The sequence below is a fragment of the Zalophus californianus genome, chromosome 4 (genome assembly GCF_009762305.2).
Source record: "Zalophus californianus isolate mZalCal1 chromosome 4, mZalCal1.pri.v2, whole genome shotgun sequence".
NCBI lineage: Eukaryota > Metazoa > Chordata > Mammalia > Carnivora > Otariidae > Zalophus > Zalophus californianus.
The window spans coordinates 78,483,224-78,508,614 of NC_045598.1; the positions used below are offsets into that span (position 1 = coordinate 78,483,224).

Consider the following 25,391-nt stretch of genomic DNA (forward strand, 5'->3'; position numbering starts at 1 on the left):
TTCCGGTAGCGCAAAGGGTGTCGGGAGAGGCTTCCAGCAAACCTTCTTCCTTGGCCTCTGGAGGGACCACCGTTGCCGCGGATTCGGCTTCCACGATCTGCGTTCGGGCTAAACGGCCACGGCGGCCGCTGCTGTCGCTCCCCTTGTGCCCGGCTCTGTCTGTATTCGTTCCCAGGCGGCCGCCACGGTTCCAGCAGCGGCCGCGGCCGACATGTTGTGAGGCGGCGGCGCGGGTGTCTGAAGGATGGTTTGGCAGAGGCGGCGGCAGCGGCTGCTGGCGGCGGCGGCAGCGGGGGCTCCGGCTCTTTAGAGCCAAGCCCGCTGGGTGTCCGCCCAGTACCGCGGTGAGGCCAGTGCCCCTGGACCTTGCCTCTGCTCCGGCGCGGTTGGGGACCGGTTAGGCGACAGCGCCCGCTCCTCTGAGGGGACACGAAGGTGGTTCCCCAGTGCTCAGATTTCCGGACCACCTTTGCTTTCTCCTCTCCGACCTGGACAGTGCTGTCCCCGTAATCCTCAGCGTCCCGACCTCCTTCCCAACCTCGCCCTAAATCTCTCACACGGGTGTTCCCCCACCCTCACGAACCGGCTCCTCCCCGCCCCCCTTCATTTTCTGCACCCTCTTCTCTTCGCGCTCCTGGGATCACACTTTTGAGGGCAGCCTTTTGAAAAATTCGCGGAATAGTGCCGCAGAGCTGGGGAGTTTTTAAAAGTCGGGGCGCGCGAGAGAGGGAGATACGATGGCTTCCTCATCTGGCAACGATGATGATCTCACTATACCTAGAGCTGCTATCAATAAGATGATCAAAGAGACTCTCCCCAACGTCCGGGTGGCCAACGATGCCCGGGAGCTGGTGGTGAACTGCTGCACTGAATTCATTCACCTTATATCTTCTGAAGCCAATGAGATTTGCAACAAATCGGAAAAGAAGACCATCTCACCCGAGCACGTCATACAAGGTAAGTGGTAGGTGTGGGGTTTTGTTTAAATGAGGGTCGGGGACAGCCTGCTAGTCGCGTGACCCGTTCATGTCAAAGCCTTCATTCCTCTCCCCTGATAAGTACTGGCAGACGTGGGGGGGGGGTGGGAAGCCACGCGGGCATGGAAGCAGCCGGTGCCTTAAGAAACTCCTCTGTAGTATTGTGATGGTGCTTTTCATCCAGCGAGTACACGTAAGGATTGCAAGCGTTTAGGTCAGCTCACATCCTCCAAAGATAAAGTATTAGTTGCTGTCTCAGTTTACGGCCAGGTAAGCCGAAACAAGAATTTTGCCTGCCTAAAGTTGAACCCAGACATCACAACTGAGAAGTTGTCTGCCTAAAGTGGAACCTCGATCGTGACAACTGAGAAAGGAACCCAGAGTTCTCCCTTGGAAAGTGAAAATTCAGACAGGAACTTCAAGCGTGAGAGGCAGCACCCTTTCCCCACCCGACCTTTTTACCAGTGTAGAGGAAAAGATAAATTTTCTGAACACGAGTAAAAGAATTCTTAACATAAGTGTGTTCAACGCTGTAAAGTTTAGTGATGTTGAATAAAGACAGTATATTTTCTGCTTTAAAAATGGTTCAGTGGGGGCGTCTGGGTGGCTCAGTCGTTAAGTGTCTGCCTTCGGCTCAGGTCATGATCCCAGGGTCCTGGGATCGAGCCCCGCATCGGGCTCCCTGCTCCGCGGGAAGCCTGCGTCTCCCTCTCCCACTCCCCCTGCTTGTGTTCCCTCTCTCGCTGTGTCTCTCTCTCTGCCAAATAAATAAGTAAAATCTTAAAAAAAAAAAATGGTTCAGTGGTCCTGCCATTCATCAAGTTAATAAAACTTTTCAGTTCTGTTAAAAGGGCGGATGATCTTTATCTTCTTTCTTCTTCCCTCTTTCCTTCTTTTTTCTCTCTTTCTTAGGTTTTCTTTTGTGTAGCTTGCTTTGCTCTATGGAGATAAATTTTAAAGCTTGGATTGAAAGGTTGTAAGAGATTTTTTCATGGAACATTTCCCTGTCCTTTCCTGCTGCCATTCCCATTTAGATGTATACGTGTAAGCTTTTATTGACCAGCATTTTTGAAAGTTTCAATCGTTTCTTATCTTGGAAAGGATTTAGTCCAGTAGTAGGGATTTGGGGGACCACATTTTGATGGTTTGTTTCAGGCATAGGGAGACATATTTACTAGTCCTAATTTTTTGAGAGCACTTACATGTACTCTTATGAAAAAGTTGTATTCAGTTTGAGGTGATTATTTGCCTTTTATAAAATTCTAACAATTTTTTATTGCATTTGAAGTAAAACAATCATGATTAATTTTAATCATTTAAGTAGGCAGGCAGTTGTCTACCATTTTGTTTTTTATAATTTAACTTTTTAAAGGTGACTTTCCTATTATTCTGAAGTAGAGAACACATCTGCTTGTATTCACCATATCCAATATTTTACTGTCAGTATTGACAAAAGAATTAAATGATTCATTTTTGGTCCTTAATGATGTGTGGAAGGTATATTTAAGTATACTCTGCTATTTCCACTTATGTACATGAGGAAGAAAAAAATCTCTAGGAAAAATGATATTTGATTTTAAAGCTAGTATTTTTTTCTACTTGTTTGGTGCGCTGAATACTCTGGCAAGTACAATGAAAGTCAAGTTCTATATGTTTTGCCTTGTGTTTTATTTTTCCATTGTACAATTGTCATAAGTCTTTCATAAGATTATCTAACACAGATAGCTACAATTTCCCTTTACAACTCATAACAAAGAAAAAGAATCTTTTATCAACATTGCCTTTCTAATGAAAATTGCACAAGATTTCTAAAGGATCTGCCTAAACATTTGTTTACAACACAGAAGTGGGGATCATTCCAAAAATCTAATAACACATTACAATCTGTCTTCTTGGGTACTTTATTCTTTTCTAGGATATATTTAGATTTCTGATTGACATGATGGAATAAAAGTACAGCTGTAGCGTGCAGTATGCTAAATAGCTCAACTTTGGAATATGCTAAATTCAGTTTAAGGTGTGAGTCAGAAAGTTCCAGTGAAAGCATTTTCCTTAGTGTACTGAGGATGATTAATTTTTAAAAAAAATCATTCATTGGGGGAAAAATAAATCATCCATTGACCTGTTACACTCTTACAAATTTACCCTTCTTTTTGGTAACATTGCTGTTGTTAAGTAGATAAGGACCTACGATTTTTGCCCCCAATTCTGTCCAATTAGGGGAATAAAATATATACATTTATCATCTTGTATTAATCTCACATTCCTTAATCATTTTAAAGAATTTTTGTCTTGAGTGGTTACATTTTTAAAAAGAAATCCTTAGGGTGTGTATTTTTTTAGGTGTTTAAAGCTTGCTAAATCATGGTAGATACACTTTTTTTTGCTTTTCTGTAAGCACTGATTATTTTGGTATGTAGGATATATCCAAGTGGAATAGTAATGTATATTTCAAGTTGTATGAATCTCACATGTTGAAGTTTAGATTTTCTAGTAATAAGTTTAATGAACTAGATTTTGCTTTAGGACATGTCATTTTTCACTTGCTACTTTGCTTTACCTTCTCGGAGCAAATTAAGCATTTGAGGCAGTTCTGTAGAATGCAAGTTACTAAAGTTGAAATAATTTTATTGCCAGAAAATCTTTGAAATAGTTAAATTCAAAAAAAATTTCTAAATGTATTTATTTTAGGAAAGTGGACTTCGTATTGAAGATCACAGATACGCAGAGGAGTTCTAAGCTATAAAAGGTGTTCCTTTTATTTCACCGCTGGTTTCTGTGAACACATTCTTTTTTTTTTTTTAAGATGTATTTATTTTAGAGAGAGTGTGGGGGAGGGGGCAAGGGGAGAGGGAGAGGGAGAATTTCAAGCCCCATCCTGGGGCTTGATCTCAGGATGCTGAGATCATGACCTGAGCTGAAATGAAGAGTCATACGCTTAACCAACTGAGCCACCCAGGGACCCCTGTGAACACATATTCTTAAATGAATTTTAACACAGTCTGTTGTATTATGGAAAGAACTGACATTGAGTTAAGAGTGGCAAGTTCGGGCGCCTGGGTGGCTCAGTTGGTTAAGCGACTGCCTTCGGCTCAGGTCATGATCCTGGAGTCCCAGGATTGAGTCCCGCATCGGGCTCCCTCCTCAGTGAGGAGCCTGCTTCTCCCTCCAACCCTCCCAATCTCATGTACTCTCACTCTCTCAAAATAAATAAATAAATCTTTAAAAAAAAAAAAAAGTGGCAAGTTCTACACTGGAAAGTCTCTGGCCTTATGCAATTCTGTTAAAGGTTTCCCCATTTATGTATATATAATACCTAATTGTTTCAGGTATTACTTGCATTTATTGAGAATCAGTTGAGGTTGAGACCCTTACATGATATGCTCTAATAATCATTTTTAAAATTATAATGATACTGATTGAAACATAAAGCTGGAAGTCTGTTATGTTTAATCTTACAGCATGATGCCATTTGTTAAAGCCAAAGTGTAAGTAAGGATATTTTAAGTGACTTTTTTTTTCATTTTTAATCTTCTGCTAAATCCCCCCCCCCACATTTATAACAATAGTAACTGAAAGTAGTGAAAGTTTGAAAAAGTCTCTGAAGATTTGCTTCTTCAGCAATTGAGTTTCTCCAAGCTATCTTTGTTAAAGGATTTTTAAAAATTCAGTCCCTCTCACACTGGTACTTTTGTAAAACACAGTAAAAATGGATCACTAGAAAAACAAAATTAAAAAAAGACAAAAGTTCAGTTTTTGTTGTTAGATTTAGTAGACATAAAATTACTGTCAAGTTGCTATGAAGGTTCTTTTTTTTCCCAGCTTTATTGAGATATAATTGACATAACATTGTGTAAGATTAAGGTGTACAACATAATGATTTGATATGTGTACATATTTGTGAAATGATACCACAGTAAGGTTATCTAACACATCCATCACCCGCACGTAGTTACAGTTTTGCTGTGAAGTTTCCAAAATGCTTACTTTGATTTTCATACTTAACCCATCACAGACCTTTATAAGCAGTTCTGGCACAAGTTCACGGACCATAGTTTGAGTAGATTTGCTATAAAGCCTAAACCACAGTCTATTTTAGAAAGTGGTTGTGAAGTAGTTTTTAAATCAGAGAACCTGAGTGATTGCAGAGAAGTTGTAATAATAAGGAGAATGATACTGTATTACCTAAATAATCATGCATGCTTATATTTTTTTCCAAGGGGACACATTGTATATGACATTGTTCTTTTCAAGTTGGGATTTTATTATTTTCCTTAAAACTGATATATCTTTCGTTTTTATTTTCCTTCTGCCACCCAACAATTTCTTTTGAATACTACTAGGTACTTGGCACTGTATTAGATACTGCTAAGGATAGAAAGATGGATGATATTTGGTTCCTGCTCTGCTATCAGTCTCATTATTGTCCCAGATTCTCAGGAATAGTGATCCATAGAGGACATGGTTAAGGGTCTTCAGAAACCTTTGCCAGGCTCATGAGCCAAGAAGTCACATTGGCCTATATTATCCTCTAAATATATTTAAGTGAACTACATCAACCCCCTTCCCTTAACTTATAAACAAAAGAAAATAGAGAAATTTGAGAATGCTATTTTATGTATTTTAATTTTTTAATGAAAAACCTGCATTATACAGGTCACACAAAGTCTTGTTATAACAAAACTTTATAAGATTATATCACTTTTGTAAAATAAGATAAGACTATATTAGAATTATTGTTGCTGGGTGGAAGTTTTACCTTTTTTTTTTTTAAGTGTTTTTTAAGTGTTTGTCTTGTTAACATCTGTCTTTCAAATTGAAAACTGTGCCAAGTGTTTTTTTCCCCTAATATACCATGCACTTTTCTGGGTATAGTTTTAAAATACATGGCAGAGGATAGCAGACAGACCTCTGAGGAGCAAGTGATGTATGTGTTTTACCCACAGTTTTTTTGTTTTTTTTTTTCTTTTCTGGCTTTTACTCTGAGATCCCTAGAGCCAGGGCCATAACAGTCCATTAAGTCTCTTTACACAAACTAGAAAAAGGCACTTTTTACTTAAAAACCTTTACTACTATCTGCCAGAAAAGTGCCATAATAAACATACAAATCTGTGTTTACAGTAGGAATGGCCCTCCTTAGATATGGTACTGTTGTGCACTAAATAACCTGCACCACTGCAAATGATGGCCCTGCTTATGAATCATTTCCCTTATCCTTTAAGATTCTCCTTTGTGTAAAATGGGAATGATTATTACTACATGGTAACAAATGATGTAAAACGTCTTGTTTAGAAGATACTGTAACCACTTATGGCTATCTGTTAGCCAAAATGTATTTAAAATTTGGATTAAAGTCAATGTAGTTTTTGAAATTAAATTTATGGCTCTTCCCATTGAGCCATTTTATTGAGAGTACAGATTTGTATATGGAAGCTCTTTGAATAATATTAAATATTAACCTTGGATTTACTTGCAAATTTTTTGAAAGCAGTGCTCTCAACCTTAGATGTTTTTAAAGGTGAATTCTTTGTTTTTTTTTAATTTTTAATTCAAGCCACCCATGGTTAAAGGTAGTTTGGATTGGATTTTTTTTTTTGATGTCTAGTCTAGTAATTCATGATATTTTGAAGAGTTATTTCCATTGTGTTGATTTGTTAATTTTATAAATTTTACTATTTTATATTACAAATACATTCGTTCAACTTGAATTTAGTGTGATACTGCATATCTCTACATTTATTTAGGTCCTATACACTTATCAGGGCACCCTTTTATTTTTTTTTAATTAATTTTTTTTTTGGTAGGGCACTCTTTTAAATGTAAGAAAAAAAATAAAGATGAATAATAAATAGTCCAAGTGGTTAAGCTAATCTTACGTGCTAGACACTGTTAAATGCCTTAGATTACTTGATATTACTCTCACATCCAAAAATAATAAAAATATAATAGTGAGTACTTTATTTGCTCATTCTATGGGCCATCCTGTATTCTAAGCTCTTTGTTTATATTAATTCATTTATTCTTCACAGTAACCTGATCTGATGAGATAAAGATACTGTTATTCTTGTTTTAGAGGCACAGAGGTGAAGGAATTTATCTAGGGTCACACAGCTGAAATGAGGCAGAGCTGGGATCAGTCTGGCAGCCTTAGGGCCTACATGCATAACCACTATACTGCATATGTTTTAGGAAGATATGAAATAGATGCTATTCTCAGAGAAGGAAAATTGAAGCTTGGAGATATGTATTGAAGGTTATATGAATATATTGACAATCAAATTTCAAATTCTAAGATATCTGTTTGATTTTACAAGGGGGAGATTACTTCTGTATAGAAGGATCAGGAAAGCTTAATTTGAAGATGGAGTTTGATTTGAGCCATGAATGCATTACCATCAGGATGAATGTGGGAAACTGATGTCTGCTGGGAAACACTGAGCTGTCAGATTTAGCATAAGTATGCAGGGATTTAATGGCAGAAATAAAGCTGGAAGGTGGGGCTACATCCTGGAGAAACTTGGTGTACACTAAGGAAATAAGACTTTCTTCAGAATGTGGGAGGAACCATAAGCCATTCTTGGTTTTGGTATTATCTCCAGCCAATATTACTGAAAACATACTATTACGTTCATGCCTTTAAAAAAGAGAGTAAAAGAAAAATTTTGACTTCTGTCATTGACGCTTAATAATCCGTCTGTCAATTCAAATAAAAAATGCAGGTTGCCTAATCTTCACTTAATTTTCCACTATACCCCAAGCTCCTTGAGGCCAAGAATTATGTGGTGGTTAATTTCATATACAGAATTCAGAGTAATGCTTTACTGAAGTTTTTTGGAGGGTGAAGAGGGGCAATAAGTTAATATAATTAAAGTTCAAGCAAGTACTATGCTTTTTGGCATCAAGATTATTTCTGAAGAAGGTTGATGCAAATAGCTTAATATTTGAAGTAATTAAAATTATCATTTCAAAATGTCTTAAAAACCACAGCTTACACAGGGGGGAATGTGTATCCATAAAGGTGTATTTGGTATTCTCCCTGAAGAGCAAATCCCTGATGTAGAATTCAGGGCATCTTTATTGAGGGCACTCTGTTTCATCATAATTGTTGAAAAACTACAAGAACTGATGAACTAAGTTAAGTTCATTTACTATGTTTTTCACCACCTATATTTCATCATTGGGTCAGAAAACAAAAATGCCAAAAAAACCACAAAAAACCCCCAAATGCCTTTGGAGATATCAACAGATAGTAAACTATAAAATATAATTTTAATTACTGTGAGCCAAAAGGAAACTTAATGCTTTGTCTTGATTACAGAAGGCATTTAGAAAGTGCATTATTATAAAATATTCTTTTTAAGTGTGAAAAAATAAAGGGAGAGAATTTTTTGTTAATGCTTCTATCCTTACAGTTTTCCTTTATCCCATTTTTCTGCCACATCACTTGAAATGTTTTTATAGTGCTTTGTGTTAAATTTTATTTTCAAGGGAAACTTGTTGGCTGAATATAAATGCTGAATTTCATAAGTTATTTCCACCAGTATTTCTTAAACTTGGCAGTTTGAGTGTCTTTGCTAAAAATAGTTTTCTGTTGATATATTGTACAAAAGAACTTATCTGTTCTTTCATCCTATCGTACTGACACTTAGAACATGTGTTACCAGCCTACCTTTTCTAAGCCAAATGGCACAAAATATGTTATTAACAAATAGATTCCAAATATTTCCTTTTTTTGTGTTCTTTGAAAAAGTGACTGAGTTAATGATGTTTGATTTACAATGAGTGGTATAGGAAAATGTTTTCTTACTAAAAGCACATATTCTTACATTGGACTTTTTGTTTTTCTCACAGGAAATGCTTTGGTTTTTAAAAGTTAGAAAGAAAAGGAAAAGGAAAGACCTATGCTGTTAAATGTTCCTCAAGTTTTATCTAATTTGCAATTTAATATTAAGAAAGTTGATAAAATGGATTTAGTCATTCAGATAGTTGCTGTGCAACTATAAAATAGGTAAAATTATTACAAGACAGCAGCCCCCCCCCAAAAAAAAAACCCACAAAAACTTAGTGTTCCATAGATGGGCGAAAGACTAAATTTTATCACTCTTTCATGTTTTCCTATTTTCATTTCCCTAGCACTAGAAAGTTTGGGCTTTGGCTCTTATATCAGTGAAGTAAAGGAAGTCTTACAAGAATGCAAGACTGTAGCGTTAAAAAGAAGAAAGGCCAGTTCTCGTTTGGAAAACCTTGGCATTCCTGAAGAAGAATTATTAAGACAGCAACAAGAGTTATTTGCAAAAGTAAGTAATGCATTTTAAATTATTTTCATCTGAATCCTACCCTGTTTGCTAACAGAAATCATACTGGTTTCTGAAATCATTTCCTAAATCAACATACATACCCAGAGGATTTTCTTTCTGTGGCTGATTGTTTGATCATAGAATCTGATGTTTAGATCTAACTAACCAGTTTGACTCTGTTTGGCCAGTTATTTACTTCTTAGAAAAGTATATATTTGTAGCAACCTGTTTTCTGAGGAGAATAACTCCAAATAACTGCTGAGATTTTACTTTGATGGTTTTTTTTTTTTTCTAGACAAAATACCCACTTAAAAGCATGAGAAGTATACCTAAACATTCTTAAAATTTAAAATGATGGGACTGGTGAGAAAATACTATATCAGATCTTAAAATGAGTAGCATATGAGGAAAATTTGATAAACATCTATTTTATAGTTAAATTAAGTTTTTTTAATTTAAATTCAGTTAGCCAACATATAGTACATCATTGGTTTCAGATGTAGAGTTCAGTAATTCATCAGTTGCTTATAATACCCGGTGTTCATCACATCACGTTGCCCTCCTTATTGCCCGTCACCCTAGTTAAATTAAGTTTTTAACACACCTTTGAAACAAACATTCTATAGGGACATCTGGGGGGCTCAGTCGGTTTAGCGTCTGCCTTTGGCTCAGGTCATGATCCCAGGGGCCTGGGATTGGGTTCCACATTGGGCTCCTTGCTCAGTGGGGAGCCTGCTTCTCCCTCTGCCTGCCAATCCCCCTGCTTTGTGCTCTCTCTCTGACAAATAAATAAATAAAATCTTTAAAAGAAATAATAAAACAAACATTCTAATCCTAAAAAATTTTGAAGGGCTAGTAGAACAGAGAAAGGGAGAGAACTTTTTTTTCTTATTAAAGTTCTGATTACCAGTTTGTGAAGGATTAGCACCAAGTACTAATATTCCTCTATTTTATTTTTTAATATTCCTCTATTTAAAAAAAAATAAAAAAGGAAGAGAGAGGATAAAGTTCTTTTTTCCCCACTAAGTTTTGGCCTCTCATTTGAGATTGTAAGGCAGTTTTGGTTTGAATAGAAAGGGTGAGATTTTGTACCAGTTATTGTAGTTACCCGTATTGTGTTGTAGAACTGGGAAGTATCATTTTAGGTAATCTCTTCCAGATTGGCACCATACCTGATCTCTGTAGTAATAACAGTCATTTGGGTTTGAATCAAAAAGCATTTGAATTTTAAGTGTTGTCAGGTATTAAGCACTAGAAACCATTTAAACTAATAAGAAAAATAAAAGTTTACTAACATTTGAGTTCTAACCATGTGTTAATCATGTTGCTAAGTAATTTACCTGTATTTTTTTAATCCTCACAACCACCTATACGTACTAAAGAGTTACTAAAAGCTTTTGAAGCAGGCGTAAACACAAGCAAACTATATAATCCATATGAATATGAGGTTACAAAGAAAGATGATTAAAAAATATTAATGGCTATTATTTATTAATTCTCTGCTATTGTAGATCACCTAGAGAGTTCCAAATTAGATTTTTTTTTTTTTTAAAGGGAGGGAGAGAGGGTAGGGAGGGGGAGAGGGGGAGGGAGAGAGAGAATCTTAAACAGGCGCCATGACAGTGCGGAGCCCGACTCAGGGCTCTTTTTCACAATCCTGAGATCCTGACCTGAGCCAAAATCAAGAGTCCGATGCTTAACCGACTGAGCCACCCAGGTGCCCCCCAAATTAGATATTTGATGAAAAGAAAATGATTCTCTGCTAGATACTTTACATACTTTGCAGAGTTTTTATAAGTATGAGTAAAATAAATAAATGTAAATTTTCCTATACTCATTTACGCATTAAGAAACAGATTTGGAGATGGAGAAACTTGATTGAGATCATTCATTCATTTGTTTTACAGATAATTACTGAAGTCCTCACTACTTACCAGACGTATAATTCTAGGCTTATAATGGTATACAAAAGAGACATGGTTCTTGCTATTCTGAAACGTAGTTTACTGGAAAGGATTGAGTTAAATAAAACAAGTAAGTTCATATAGTTAGGAAGTGTTGGAGTTTAAATTCAAAACTCACATCTTCTGACTCCAAAACTTGCTCTTTCTTCATTACCATGCTAATGTTCTAGCCCATATTTTGTCTGCTTAACTTTATTTTGGAACTTTTTTTTTAAAGATTTTATTTATTTATTTATTTGATGGAGAGAGAGACAGTGAGAGAGGGAACACAAGCAGGGGGAGTGGGAGAGGGAGAAGCGGGGCCGAGCAGGGAGCCCGATGTGGGGCTCGATACCAGGACCCTGGGATCATGACCCGAGCCGATGGCAGACGCCCCAACGACTGAGCCACCCAGGCGCCCCTATTTTGGAACTTTTAAGCGGAACATGCCTTATCCTTTCCAGGGCAAAAAGAAGAACGAAAGAAATCTGCCAAATCTGTCTTTGCTTTTCTATGCTTGTCATCTGTTTTTTCCTCTTCCTTATCTCCCTTCTTTCTTACCCTCATCTATGGGGTCAAGATCCCTTAGTATTTCTTTGCTCTTGTGAGAAGATCAGCAGAGAGATAAAATTATAGCACCTATCTAGTACTTCTTCCTCAAAGCACAAAGCAGTGAAGTCCTAAATATGAAAGGAACTGTTAAGTAAATATAATATCTTTTTCATTAGTTTCATTTCATCTTTTAGACTTTATTTTTTTTTTCAAAGATTTTATTTATTTGACAGAGAGAGAGACAGCCAGAGAGGGAACACAAGCAGGGAGAGCAGGAGAGGGAGAAGCAGGCTTCCCGCAGAGCAGGGAGCCCAACGTGGGGCTTGATTCCAGGATTCCGGGATCATGACCCGAGCCAAAGGCAGAAGCTTAATGACTGAGCCACCCAGGCACCCCTCATCTTTTAGACTTTAAACACTAACACAATTGCAGCCTCATTTGAAGCTGTCTTTCAGCTGTTAGCAACAAATATTTGGAAAGGGGAAACCATTAATATACTGAAATTAAGGCTAACTCTGAATTATAAATGAGTCGTTTTAGTATTTGGGAATGAGCTTCTTAAAACATAGGAAAACTCTCCAAAAGAAGAAATGAATTAGGAAATATATGTCTACTCTCTTTCACACTCCCATTTTAGAAGAAAAATACTTGGGGTACATTGGATAAGAGGCAAGAGGGAAAAGGAAATTAGAAAAAGTACCACTGAATATAAACAAAGTCTATCAGTCAGCAAAGATTTTAAAGGCACGGGAATGTTTTTATGTCCAGACAGAAAAGTGTGGTTGCTGATATGGGGCCATGGTACTTAAAAGTCAGTTAAATTTTAATTGTAACCAGTACGTGTCTTTGCAGATCATTGAATAAACATGAGATCAAGCACCTTTTGCAATTAAACCTGTGTAGAGATCTGAAACTATTTGAGTTTTTTTTTCTGTGCTATGAAATTTTACCTATTTATAGTTGATTAAGGCACAGAGTAGGTATTCTTAAGTTTATTAAATTCAAATATTTGGTTTGACCTATAATTTTCTTATGAACTTTATTTAAAAGATTTTATTTATTTATTTGGGAGAGAGAGTGTGCAAGCGAGTGAGAGAGAACCCAAGCAGGGGGGAGGGGCAAAGGGAGAGGGAGAAGCAAGACTCCCCACTGAGCAGGGAGCCTGATCTGGTCCCTCTCAGGACCCTGGGATCATGACCTGAGCCAAAGGCAGATGCTTAACCGACTGAGCCACCCAGGCACCCCATTATGAACTCTTAAAATGTTTTTCATGAAGCATTCTTAGTCTGTTTTACACTCCGGGTATTCCTGCCATAAAAGTAAATATGTCTGTGTGTTAGAATAACTATTTTCCATACTTTTTTAAAATAAAAATCGATGAAAGTGGTGATTAGAATATCTGGTTTTTTATTTCCTAAACAAAAAAAGTTTTTGTTTTGTAGGAGAGGTATGATAATAGGTACACTAACAACTATAATAGGAGGCTGACTGTTTCATGAGGAACGTATAGAGATCCCAAGAACGGAGACATCACATTAGATTTTGGCAGTGTAAGAGTGTGCCAGTTATTTTGCATGTGAGTGCTAATACAAATTTAAACCTAAGCCGACTTCACATGTCTCCTTATGAATGTTGACAATGGAAGGAATACCTTGCCTGTAGTATAATATCAGTTCTGGACTGAAAAGCTGGGGAAGAAACTTAATTTTCTTTTTTGCATAACTCAGAAAAACAGCTAGTGTGCAGTTTTCTTGTTGACCTCAGCAGATGAACTGAGCTGATAGTGTTAATTCAGATTCAAGATTATCTGAATCTTGATTTGTGTAGATTTGTGATCCACATGCAATAATTAACTAAATTGGATAGCTTTTGGGACGCCTGGGTGGCTCAGTTGGTTAAGCGTTTGCCTTCGGCTCGGGTCATTGATCCCAGGGTCCTGGGATCGAGCCGCACATCGGCCTCCCTGCTCAGGGGCGAGTCTGCTTCTCCCTCTGCCTGCCACTCCCCCTGCTTATGCTCGCTCTCTCTCTGACAAATAAATAAGTGAAATCTTAAAAAAAAAAATTGGATAGCTTTACATTTTCACATTTTTACATAGGCTCTCCCCACCCTTTTCAACAATCCATTAGTTATTGAACTTTGTAAACTGGCATTGAAACATTACAATGTTTTGTTGTAGCATTTGATGGAGAATCTTTTGTATACACTTGTAGTAGGTGAAAAATAAATCAAATTGCAAATCCTTTTTTTTTTTTTTGAGCTTAAACTATATACTAAGTTTTTGGTCCAAATTGAGTAGAGTAAGTTAAACTTATATTGCATTCTGTTACCCAATATGAGTGTATTTTTGTAAGCATAATTATGTTTATTTTTTTTAAAGATTTTATTTATTTATTTGAGAGAGAGAATGAGAGACAGAGAGCACAAGAGGGAAGAGGGTCAGAGGGAGAAGCAGACTCCCCACTGAGCAGGGAGCCCGATATGGGACTCGATCCCGGGACTCCAGGATCATGGCCTGAGCCGAAGGCAGCCATTTAACCAACTGAGCCACCCAGGCGCCCAGCATAATTATGTTTAAATAAAATTTTAAAAAGAAAAAAACACCATGTGCCAGTTACTAAACAATTTTCTTAGCCTGAAACCCGCCTTTCTATGCTTTGATTTGTGACCAAGCCTAGTACTCTGCAAACCGAGTTTCTGCTTTTCTTGTGGACTTCATTATAGACTCTGCTGCCACGAGGGGGTTCTGGAGGGAGATTGCCAGGTTGGAGGTGGAAGGCAGCACTTGGGCTCCTTTCTTTTACTAACTGTTGGCTTCAAGCTCTTTTGGATAACCTACCAGTGCTTCTTCACTCTGGCTGCATCAGTTTTGTTTTTTTTTTTCCTGTAGCAGGACTTGAATCCAGTTTGCAGTTTTCTTTAATACTTACAGAACCAGCCTAAACATTCACCCTCTTCCTTAGGGATGTGGGTCTCAAACCTTGGGTCACTCTACCAAGCTCAAGAGATGCTTACCAGCCAATCTATGTCCCTTCTTCAGAGGTCTGAGTTTCAGTTCCATGGATTGTTCCTTTAAGCTTCTAAGTTTTAAAAATTCCAGCCTCTTCCTTTGTTGCCCCAGTTTTAGGGATGGTGGCTGGTTTTGATAGTTACCAGTTGCATGATATCTTAGTGTTTTCTTGCCTTTTCAATGACGTAGTTCCCAGCTTTATACTTGGTTAACAATCCTTTATATTTCATTTTCTCTGTTCCCCTACTAGTGTGACTTCTGTCTCCTGATTAGATCCTGAATGATACAGTTAGGAATCAGGAAAAAACTTAATGGATAAAATAGTATTTCAGTTTGAGTTGAAGGAAGAGTGGAATTTCATGAAAATTAGGAAATTTCAAATAGAGTGAATATCAGCATGAGTTAAGGTAGCAAAAATGGGAGGGTATGGTGTATCTGGGAAATATTTTATGTTCTAAGTTTTTTTGGAGTACCAAGTATATATTACAGAAGTTGATTTGGGAGATAGGTTAGGGCAGGCAGTAATTTGGAGGACCTTGAACTCTAGGCTGAGAAAGTGGACTTAATTGGTATAACAGACGATTTTTTTAAAGTATGATCATGGCCTGATTAGAATTCTCATCTAGAAATGTTTGGATAGTAAATTCATGACAGATTATTAAGAAAAGTTAGGAATGCACATGGTAAAATCTTAATTTTAGAGTTATGCTGAGTATTACCATTTCCCCACAAAATATTCATTCAGAAAATACTGGAGGCCTATATGTTGGGAATGCAGCAAAGAGTATGAAAATATTCTGTATTCTCAAGTCTAGTGGAGAAAAAAGATAATATGCTCAGATAATTAAAGAATAAAGTAGATAGGTGTAGGAATGCATAGAGAATTATGGCGTATGAAATAGAGTATTCAATATGACCTAGAAGGGTCAAGAAAGACCAATTTCTATTTTAAATGATAACTAGGAATTGGCCATGCATAAAGGAAGGTAGAGGATATGAGCCAGGCTTAAGGAACAATTCTGAGAAAAGGCAGAGAAAGAGAAACAGCATTATTTCGGTAGAATCCAATGGGAGGGGCGCCCAGGGTCCTGGGATGGAGCACCGCATCGGGTTCCCTGCTGAGCGGGGAGTCTGCTTCTCCCTCTCCCACTCCCCCTGCTTGTGTTCCCTCTCTTATTGTGTCTCTCTCTGTCAAATAAATAAAATCTTTAAAAAAAAAAAAGAATCCAATGGGAAATTATATGATCTTTTCAAGAACAGATTCATTTTTTTCCCTTTTCATGGGATTTTTCTGTGAGTGGATGAAATTAAATTGGGAAAGAGCTTTAGATGTTGCAACAGTGTGTGCAATGCCTATGTATGTATTTTAGTTTCTAAAATTCTTTATTAAGAATAAAGCTTTAGAATGTAAATCTTTATTTATTTTTCTATTTATTTATTCAAAGTAGGCTCCATGCCCAGTGTGGGGCTTGAACTCCTGACCCTGAGATCAAGAGTCTCATGCTCTACTTACTGAGCCAGCCAGGCACCCTGGTTTCTAAAAATTCTGTGATGATTGTTGGAGAGGCTATATATCAGATGAATGGATTTTAACTATCTCACTTAAATTCAGTCCTGGATAAGTGCGTTTTCTTTACTGTGTATGGGAAGTGTGTATGTGTGTGTGTATTTATGGGGAGAGGGACAGAGCAGAAATGTATGTATAGGGTAGGGAACTGTGAGAGAAACTCAAACATCAGAGTGTCTGGGTGGCTCAGTTGGTTAAGCATCCAACTCTTGATTTTGGCTCAGGTCATGATCTCAGGGTCGTGGGTTAGAGCCCCCCGTCGGGCTCTGTGCTCAGGGCAGAGTCTGCTTGTCCCTATCTCTCTCCCTCCGCCACTCTCCCAGGCACTCAAGCCCGTGCGCTCGCTCACTCTCTCAAATAAGTAAATATCTTAAAAAAAAAACCCTCAAACATCAAGGTAGCTATTGCATTCATGTATAGTACTTCTCCTTAAGAGTTAAAGGTACTGTACTAGACAACATTTAAACCACAGAAATAATTTTTAGATTGAAAAATGTTTGCATGTTAACTGTGAGTTGAGGGGACGGAAGAATCAAGTGAAACAAAAGGAATGAGAAGCAGAGAAAGGAACCAAAGAGAGGACATTGTGATTTTTCTACCAGCTTTTTCAACTTCAGTTGAGCCAAAGGTCATAAAATTATGTGGCATAAAGGGGACTGTCTGTAAAAGAACGAAGTTTTGGAAACTGTCCTTAGTTGACAGAGAGGCAGTCGTCTATATTTTCTTATAAATTTCATGTTCTCCAGATGTATAACAGTTATATTGTGGTTGGAAAATACCCAAATTTGATAATTAAGTCTGTAATTGGCTTAATTTATATTTAACTGAAGTGTATATGTTGTGAGTTTAAAAAATATATACATTATTTGTTTTTATGTTTTTGGTGTTTAGGCTAGACAGCAACAAGCAGAATTGGCCCAGCAGGAATGGCTTCAAATGCAGCAAGCTGCTCAACAAGCACAGCTTGCTGCCACAGCCAGTGCATCTCACCAGGCAGGATCTTCTCAGGATGAAGAAGATGATGATGATATCTGAAATTTACCAGCTGAGTTTCTATTTCCTCTATAAATGTTTTTCCCTGCACAAGAAAACAGTGAAAGAAATGCTTATCTGTAATTTTGTATGCATCTTGGTGGACTTGCCATTGGTATTCTAGGGATGTCTGTTGTTAAGTTTCATCTATTGTGTGCTACTCATGTAAAAACTGTCTCTTTGAACTATTGAAAATTTAAGGTTCAGTATAATATCAATTTTGAATTTTTAATGGTGTTTATGAAATTTTAGATAGCAGTGAGTCCTTTATTTGATCAATAAGCAGTGTTACAGAAAACGTCAAGTTTATAAAATACAGTGAAATTTATACATACAGAAACTAAATCTGCATTTGCATTTCCTCTGCCCTTTTAACTAAACTAAAAATTGGGAATTTTAAATTATTGGGGGGAGGGTGTTGTGTGATGCAGTAGATGTTAGATCAGGTTGGTGAAAAAACAGAGTTCAGTTTTGTAGTATCTGAATTTTTTGTCTTTTAAAATGAGTATATATATATATATATAGGCAGTAAATATATATGCTCAGATAAATATACTTGTTTAGAAAAAATCTCTAAACATTCAAAAACTAAGAAGGAGTGTGTTCAGTAGTTGTATAAATTCAGTGGGTTATGTTTCTGATTTTGTTTTTGTTTTATGTAGAGGTAAAAACTACAGTTTTATTATGGCATAATTCATCTTGAGCTGTGCTATTACATTTCAAAGACTGCCCAATTTTGAGGACTGTCATGATTCTTAACTATTTCACTCCAATAATTGTTAATAGTATTACTTGCTTAGTCCATCCATGTTTATTGGACCTTGTGAAACAATTGCTTAGGTTCCATTGGTTTAATGGAGATTCATGAATATTCAAACCTTTGCTGGGGGAAAGAAATGAAAGTTAATAAGCATGCTTACTGTAAAAGAGGGATTTTTTTTGTAATTTAACTTGTAGTTATAGTTTACTTATTGTTTGTTTTTAGCATTACTTTTACATTTTCTTGACTAGATGGCCTAGAGTGTCCAGTGCTTCCTTTTGAAATGGCATCATTGTCTCCATCAAAATTGAGTGATAGCTTTAAAAATGATTGGCTTTATTTTGTTTAAGAAAGCATGTCATAACAGATCAGCCCTATGTGAAACATAAATAGTTTCAACCTACTCATTAAAAGGGAGAAGGTTTACTTTGGTTACAATAAAAATAAAGTAGTGATTTTTATAGGAATCCAGTGAGTTGAGGAAATGGCATATTGTGTGTGTATTTTGGAAACAGAATGAAAAAGCCTCTTAAGATAGTATAAAGCAATCTAAATTCCTATGTCAGTTGCCAAATCATTTAAATTTGTATATTTACCAAGCCCAAGGATAAATTGTGGCTGCTGGGATTCCAATTTTAATTGAAGAGCTAAATAAGTGAAGTTTATAAGTATTAGATTTCTTAATGATCTTATTTTGCAGTTTTAGAAAAAATCAAATATTAGCATATGTTTATTAAATACACTTCCCCCATGCCATGAAAAGGTTAATTTTGCTGGATGTTTTAAGTTGAAGTTGATACTGTATCCTTGAAGTGCTTTGGACAAGATAGAAGGGGTTGTTTTTTTAAAAGTTTAAGTACCAAAGGTAGTCTAGTCTAAGAAATAATAAGTTAATAAGTGTTGGCTTTTCTAATTTGTACTGTAACATCCATATACTTTCTATTTTAAGATTATCTGTTTCTTAAGTAAACAACTTAGATATTTTTCCACACTTTTTTTTTTCCCTGATGCAGAGTTCAGGTTAATTAATATTTTACTGCATCTGATAATGTATTATATGTTTGAAGCCTAGTGACTTTTCATTTTGACATTCTTGTGATTTCATATGCTGTATTCTTCAAGCAATAAAATTCTGATGTGTTTTATAAATTGTTTTTACATTTAATAATCTATGTAGATTAGCAGCAGATTTCTATTATCAACATTTTTACTAATTTCAAGAATCTTAGGCCCAGAAGATATTTTTATCATTTGGTATATAGTACCTGACTTTTTCCTTTATTGTTATTTCAGGAAATGTGGTTTTACTTGTACTTTTGTAATTTACAGTCCTAGGATCTAGGCATAACAAAGCTCATTAAGCAGTATTTTACTTTTATTTTTTAACATTTAAAAGTCACTATACTGTCCGTTGAGATTTTTAAAATCTTGTGGAGATAGAAACAAATCTTTAGGGTTCTTGAGAAATAAGGTTATTGTTTAGTAAATATTTTCCCCACTTCCTTGAATACATATCTGTCTTTTTCAGTAGCCTATCAAATTGATAAATGCTGAAAAGTTACCAATTTTTAAAAACTGCATATACCATCCATCTAGAAGAGTATATAAGTGAGGGTTTTGACAAATTAAACGTAGTCCTATCACTGACCCTGAGATCAACATACAGCTGTACGAACACCCCAGAAGCCCCTCTTGCCCCTATTTTAACGCTACCTTCTTCCTCCCCAGAAGTAACTACTGTTCTGTTTTCTAAAACCATAGATTAGTTTTGTCTTTTATTTTGTGTAGATGCAATCATAAATAATACACTTTTTAAAAACTTTTACAACTTCACTTTAATAAGTCTTATACAGGCTTACTAAAGAAAAGTATTATACCCTTTATACCATAATAAAAATTGAAAATTTACATTCCAGCTGACTAGCTTAAAGAGTTTGAGACCACTTCCACATTTATAGAGCCTAATTAAGGCTAGAAAGGCACATTCCTATCTTCCATTTCATATTTAACCCTTTTGTCCTGAGAAAGGAGGCTTAGCTGTTTCTTTCTTCAGTTTCTTTTTCTTGTTCTAGTATCTTTGTAGGGTGAGATTAACATTTCCAGAATTTTGGAAAAGTTCACTTTACAGCAGCTGAACAGAGCAGACAGTCTCTGAGTTGTATTCTTTCTGGTTAAGTGCTGGATACACTTGGCTTGTGTTTTACTGAGGGATTCAAGTATCTGACCAGTTCTTAAACCTGTTATAACTTGTACTTGCTGTATTTCTGTTCCAAACGGCTGAAAGAGCTCCAGTAGGATCACACCCAAGCTATACATATCTGATATGCCGTCACACTCAGATCCTTCTAACTCTTCAGGTTAAGGGTACAGACAAGTACCTACTCTGGAAGTATGTGTTGGTGTTCTCTTGCCATGTCTATTGATCCAGTCTGTGTTCTTCTGTATGATGTCTGTGCAGGCCAGACCAAAGTCTCCTATTTTTACTTGCTGATCAGGGCCATGAGGAAAATATTTCTGGGCTTCAGATATATGTGTACTATTCTCATGTTATGAATATAAAATACACCTTCCTCCAATTCTTGAAAAATTTTTATTGCAACACTGGCCATAACATAAGGACATGCAGATTGGCCCCCACACTCCTGGCCCTGCTTGTTTCTCTCAGCTATCCAGTCTCACAGAGAGAGTCCCACAGCTGGATCTGGATGTGCAACATCAGGTGCACTCCATGAGATGATGTCTGCCCCAACAAGTTTTAAGTTTTCTTCAGAAGATTCCTCGATGGATGTGAAATTCTCTTCAAAGTCGCAATCATGCCTAAGTGGCCGCTGATGTTCAACAATCTGGAAGACAAATCAGCCAAGCCATTTTCTTGGAGTGAAAGGAATGATTCAAATTCACTGGCATCTTTTGTGACTAAATTGGTGATGTAGTTCATCAGTCTGTTAGTCTGATTTTCAATGCCAGATTCTTCTAAGAATTTTTCTTTTTCTAGGGTGAACTTGGTGAGGATAGTGGATGAGCTGTTACTTTAATCATTTTTAACATCATACTGATTTTTGTCATCCTCCTGGTTCCAACCTCACTTCCACAGATGGCAACTGAATAGAAATTCTACCTTGCATTCGGGCCACAGGAACATGTTCTATCCAAGCATTATGATGGCCCTACAAGTAGGATACCGAAGACCTGCCAATACCTTCACTCACCATAGTACCTTCAAGCAATCTGTTTAGTTGCACCCTTAATCAGGATTTTTTTAATTGTAAATTTTTAATTGCAAAACATTGACCATCTAATTTATTCCTGATCTTGTATACTCTTTCATATCTACCTTTTCCTAAGGTGGCAAGCTGTTGTAGTTTGTTTAAGTAACATGAAGTTTGTTTTTCAGAGCTACTTCCCTTGATCTGATCTTCTGGATGTGAGAATTATCATCTCAAGGATCCTGAGGAGCTCTTTCTTTAGCTGACCTCATTAAATGAGCAATAGCTTGGGGCGCCTGGCTGGCTCAGTTGGTAGAGCATGTGACTCTTGATCTTGGGGTTGTGAGTTTACACCCCATGCTGGGTGTAGAAATTACTTTAAAATATTTTTTTTTTAAGATTTGTTTATTTTAGAAAGCAAGAGAGAGCACACGAGTGGGAGTAGGGACAGAAAAAGAGGGAGAGAAGGTGGATGGGGGCTAGAAGAGGGCTGCCAGCATTCTGGGTGCCTCACAGCCCTGGGCCAGGAAGTCTACGACAGGTGCCATGCACAGGCATACCCTGTTCCATCGCCCTCTGCCTCACGCTCCTAGGCTCTGGAGCTGCTCCCTAGCGTCATGGACTGCAGCCCTGCCTGCCTGCCAATCCAGTGCCACCTCACTCAGCACCCCAATGTACTCTTTTTTTTAAAGATTTTATTTATTAGAGAGAGCACAAGCAGGGGGAGTGGGAGAGGGAGAAGCAGACTTCCCACTGAGCAGGGAGCCGGATGCGGGACTCTGTCCCAGGACCCTGAGATCATGCCTGAGCTGAAGGCAGATGCCTACCAACTGAGCCACCCAGGCACTGCCCACCCCCCCCACCGTGGTATACTATTTTATTTGATCATTGCTATATTTGTGAGTATACTGGTTTTCTGATGCCACTGTAACAAATTACCACAAACTTAGTGACTTAAAACAACACAAATTCATTCTCTTTAGTCCTGGAGATCAGAAGTCCCAAACTATTTTTATTAGGCCAAAGTCAAGCTATCAGCAGGGTTGGTTCCTGAATCTGAAGGTTGTGAATGGAACATCTGTTTCCTTGCCTTTTTTCAGCTTCCAGTGGCTCCCTGTAGTTTTTGTGGCCCCTTACCTGGTATTAAAGCCTCTGCTTTCATCATCACATCACTTTTTCTGTAGTCTAATCTTCCTCTGCCTCTACCTTTAGGGCCCACCTGGATAATCCAGGATAATCTCATTTCAAGATCCTTAATTTAATCACACCAGCAAAGCCTCTTTTGCCACATAAGATAACATTCACAGGTTCCCTGGAGTTAGATCCTAGATTTCTTTGGAGGCCATTATTCAACTTGCTAGAGTGAGATTTACTCAGAATGTATGTGTTTATAGTCATTCATTCTCATTGCTGAATAGTATTTCATTAGTTTAACCATTTTTATTATATCCAAAATTTTTCCATTCTACCATTGATGGGTATTTGAGGAATTTCTAGTTCCTGGCTATTATGAATAATGCTGTGGAGAACATTCTTATACATGTCTTTTGGTGACTGTATATATGCACTTCTGTTGAATATATACCTGGGAGTGGAATTGCTGGGTCATGGGGTGTGCACATATTTGGTTTTAGTATGTATGTCAGTTTTCCAAAAGCTTACTAGATGGCACTATTTTAATATGTACCATTATAATGAATTACTCTAAAGGTCTAGAGGCCTGACAATGTTAGTGAATTTCTCAGAATACCTAAATTTTACCAAATGAGTTATATTTGCTACAGCAGGTCTGTTGTTATTTAATATCACACAAGATGAAAATAAAAGCAAAAGTATTTGTTCTTATTATAGACACAGTAGTATTGTGCACTCAGATTATTGTTCCTCAGAAGAAATGCACGTTTTAGGTAATCATAAATAGTATGTTGAGTTTGTAAATAGAATGTTTAGTTATGGAAAATATATGATTTACATTTTTAATTGAATTAAAATGTTTTTGTTATAACCTTTTTTGGAAATAGAGATATTTCCTCATACCCAAATGGCCACGAGGAAGAATTATCTAATCCAGATGGCATAGACTGCCTCCCACTGGGCTTCACTTGGATTGTGTTTGTTTCTTTTCTTCTCCTCTGTCCCCAACGCCTTGGCCCCCTCTACTTTTTACCTTGCCCCACGGCATAGAATATCATGGGTAGGATTGGCCAGGGTGAAGAGAGTGACTGCATAAATAGCATCCTTTCACCTATCCCCCCAAGCATCACCACTGATCCTTCTTCTATTTCCTCAAAATAAAAGGTCTACTCTTACATATGTACTTAAATTTGCTTTTTCCCTATACAAGATATGAGTGAAAAGAGAAGGTAGGGAAGCAAAGAAGGCAACTTATAACTTATAATCAATTTCTACCAGAAATCAAGCAACGTAGTAGAACCTTAGAATTTCTTAATTTTTTAGAACTTCTTAGGATTTCTCAACCTCAGCGTTATTGGCATTTGGGGTCAGTTAATTCTTTGTTATGAGAGGCTGTCCTGTGTGTTGTGAGTTTAGCAGCATCCCTGGCTTCTATGTATGTACTGGGTGCCAGTAGCGCCCCCCACCATTTGTTTTTTTTTTTAAGAGTTTATTTATTTATTTGATAGAGAGATAGCGAGAGCAGGAACACAAGCAGGGGGAGTGGGAGAGGGGGAAGCAGGCCTCCCGCTGAGCAGGAAGCCCGATGTGGGACTCGATCCCAGGACCCTGGGATCATGACCTGAGCCGAAGGCAGACGCTTAATGACTGAGCCACCCAGGCGCCCACCCCCCACCATTTGTAACAAGCCCCAAATGCCTCCAGACATCCCTAGATGTCTTGGGAGGGGGAACAAAATCACCCCTTGTTGAGAACCTTGCAACATCTAGGTTTTTACTTTTAGGATAGGGTACTGGGGAAAGACTGAAATTGAACCTCTGTTTGGAAGCAACACATGGTGTAAATCAATAAGACAAAAAGAAGCAAGGTGATTTGGAGAGAATAGACCCAGGATTAAAATATATTTTAAGGAAAGTAAAATCTTAAAGGTGGCTCTGACTTCACATCTCTAGATCTCTGTACCCCCTAGAAAGCTGGTCCAGTTCTTAAAAAACTACCTGCTTGGGGTGCCTGGATGGCTCAGTCGGTTAAGTGTCTGCCTTCAGCTCAGGTCATGATCTCAGGGTCCTGGGATAGAGTCCCATATTGGGCTCCTTGCTCAGTGGGGAGCCTGCTTCTCCTTCTCCCCCTGCTCATGAGCTCTCTCTCTCTCTCTCTCTCTCACTCACTCTTTCTCTCAAATAAATAAATAAAATCTTAAAAAAAAATTTTTTTTTAAATCTACCTGCTCATTGCTTTTCACCCGGAGATCCTAGCCAAACCCAGTTTAAGATAGATCAGGTATACTGTCTCATTGCAGTGTATATCTTTTAACAAGTATTTTTAAAATTGCTTTTATTTTTTTATTTTTAATTTTTTTAAAGATTTTATTTATTTTTTTGACAGAGAGAGACACAGAGCAAGAGGGGACACAAGCAGGGGGAGTGGGAGAGGGAGAAGCAGGCTTCGCACCGAGCAGGGAGCCCAATGTGGGGCTCGATTCCAGGACCCTGGGATCATGACCTGAGCCGAAGGCAGATGCGTAACAACTGAGCCACCCAGGCACCCCTTAATTGCTTTTATTGTGGTTAAATATACATATAAAACGCGCTTTTATTGTGGTGAAATATACATATAAAACGTACCATTTTAATCATTTTAAGTGTTCAGTTCAGTGACATTAAGGACATTGATAATTGTTGTACAACCATCACTATCTCCAGAACGTTTTTATTATCCCACACTAAAATACTGTACCCATTAAACAGTAATTCCCCATTCTTCTCTCCCTGCAGCCACTGGTAACCACGGTTTTGCTTTCTGTTTCTAATGAATTCAATGATTCTAGGTACCTCATATAAGTGGAATCAAACAGTATTTGCCCTTTTGTGTCTGATTTATTTCACTTAGCATCATGCTTTGAAGGTTCATGTT

The 25,391-nt window shown here is 37.4% G+C and overlaps 1 protein-coding gene and 1 pseudogene across 3 annotated transcripts in view; one reads left to right on the forward strand and one right to left on the reverse strand.

The window, feature by feature from the left end:
- DR1 (down-regulator of transcription 1) lies at window positions 1-19,287 on the forward strand. Of its 2 annotated transcripts, XM_027617875.1 has the most exons (4): window positions 1-957; window positions 9,111-9,274; window positions 11,182-11,308; window positions 17,238-17,371. In XM_027617875.1, exons 1-4 carry the CDS (start codon window positions 738-740, stop codon window positions 17,240-17,242), a joined length of 516 nt encoding a protein of 171 aa, XP_027473676.1. In that variant the 5' UTR covers window positions 1-737; the 3' UTR covers window positions 17,243-17,371. The 2 variants fall into 2 exon arrangements, with proteins under 2 accessions (XP_027473676.1, XP_027473666.1); XM_027617865.2 differs by lacking the exon at window positions 11,182-11,308 and having other exon boundaries at window positions 2-957; window positions 17,238-19,287.
- The window catches only part of LOC113926524, a 17,227-nt pseudogene continuing 10,966 nt past the window's right edge, over window positions 19,131-25,391 (reverse strand). Inside the window, exon 3 of the transcript XR_004820014.1 lies at window positions 19,131-21,644. The product of XR_004820014.1 is annotated as a eukaryotic translation initiation factor 2-alpha kinase 1-like (transcript). The remainder of the gene's footprint in view (window positions 21,645-25,391) is intronic.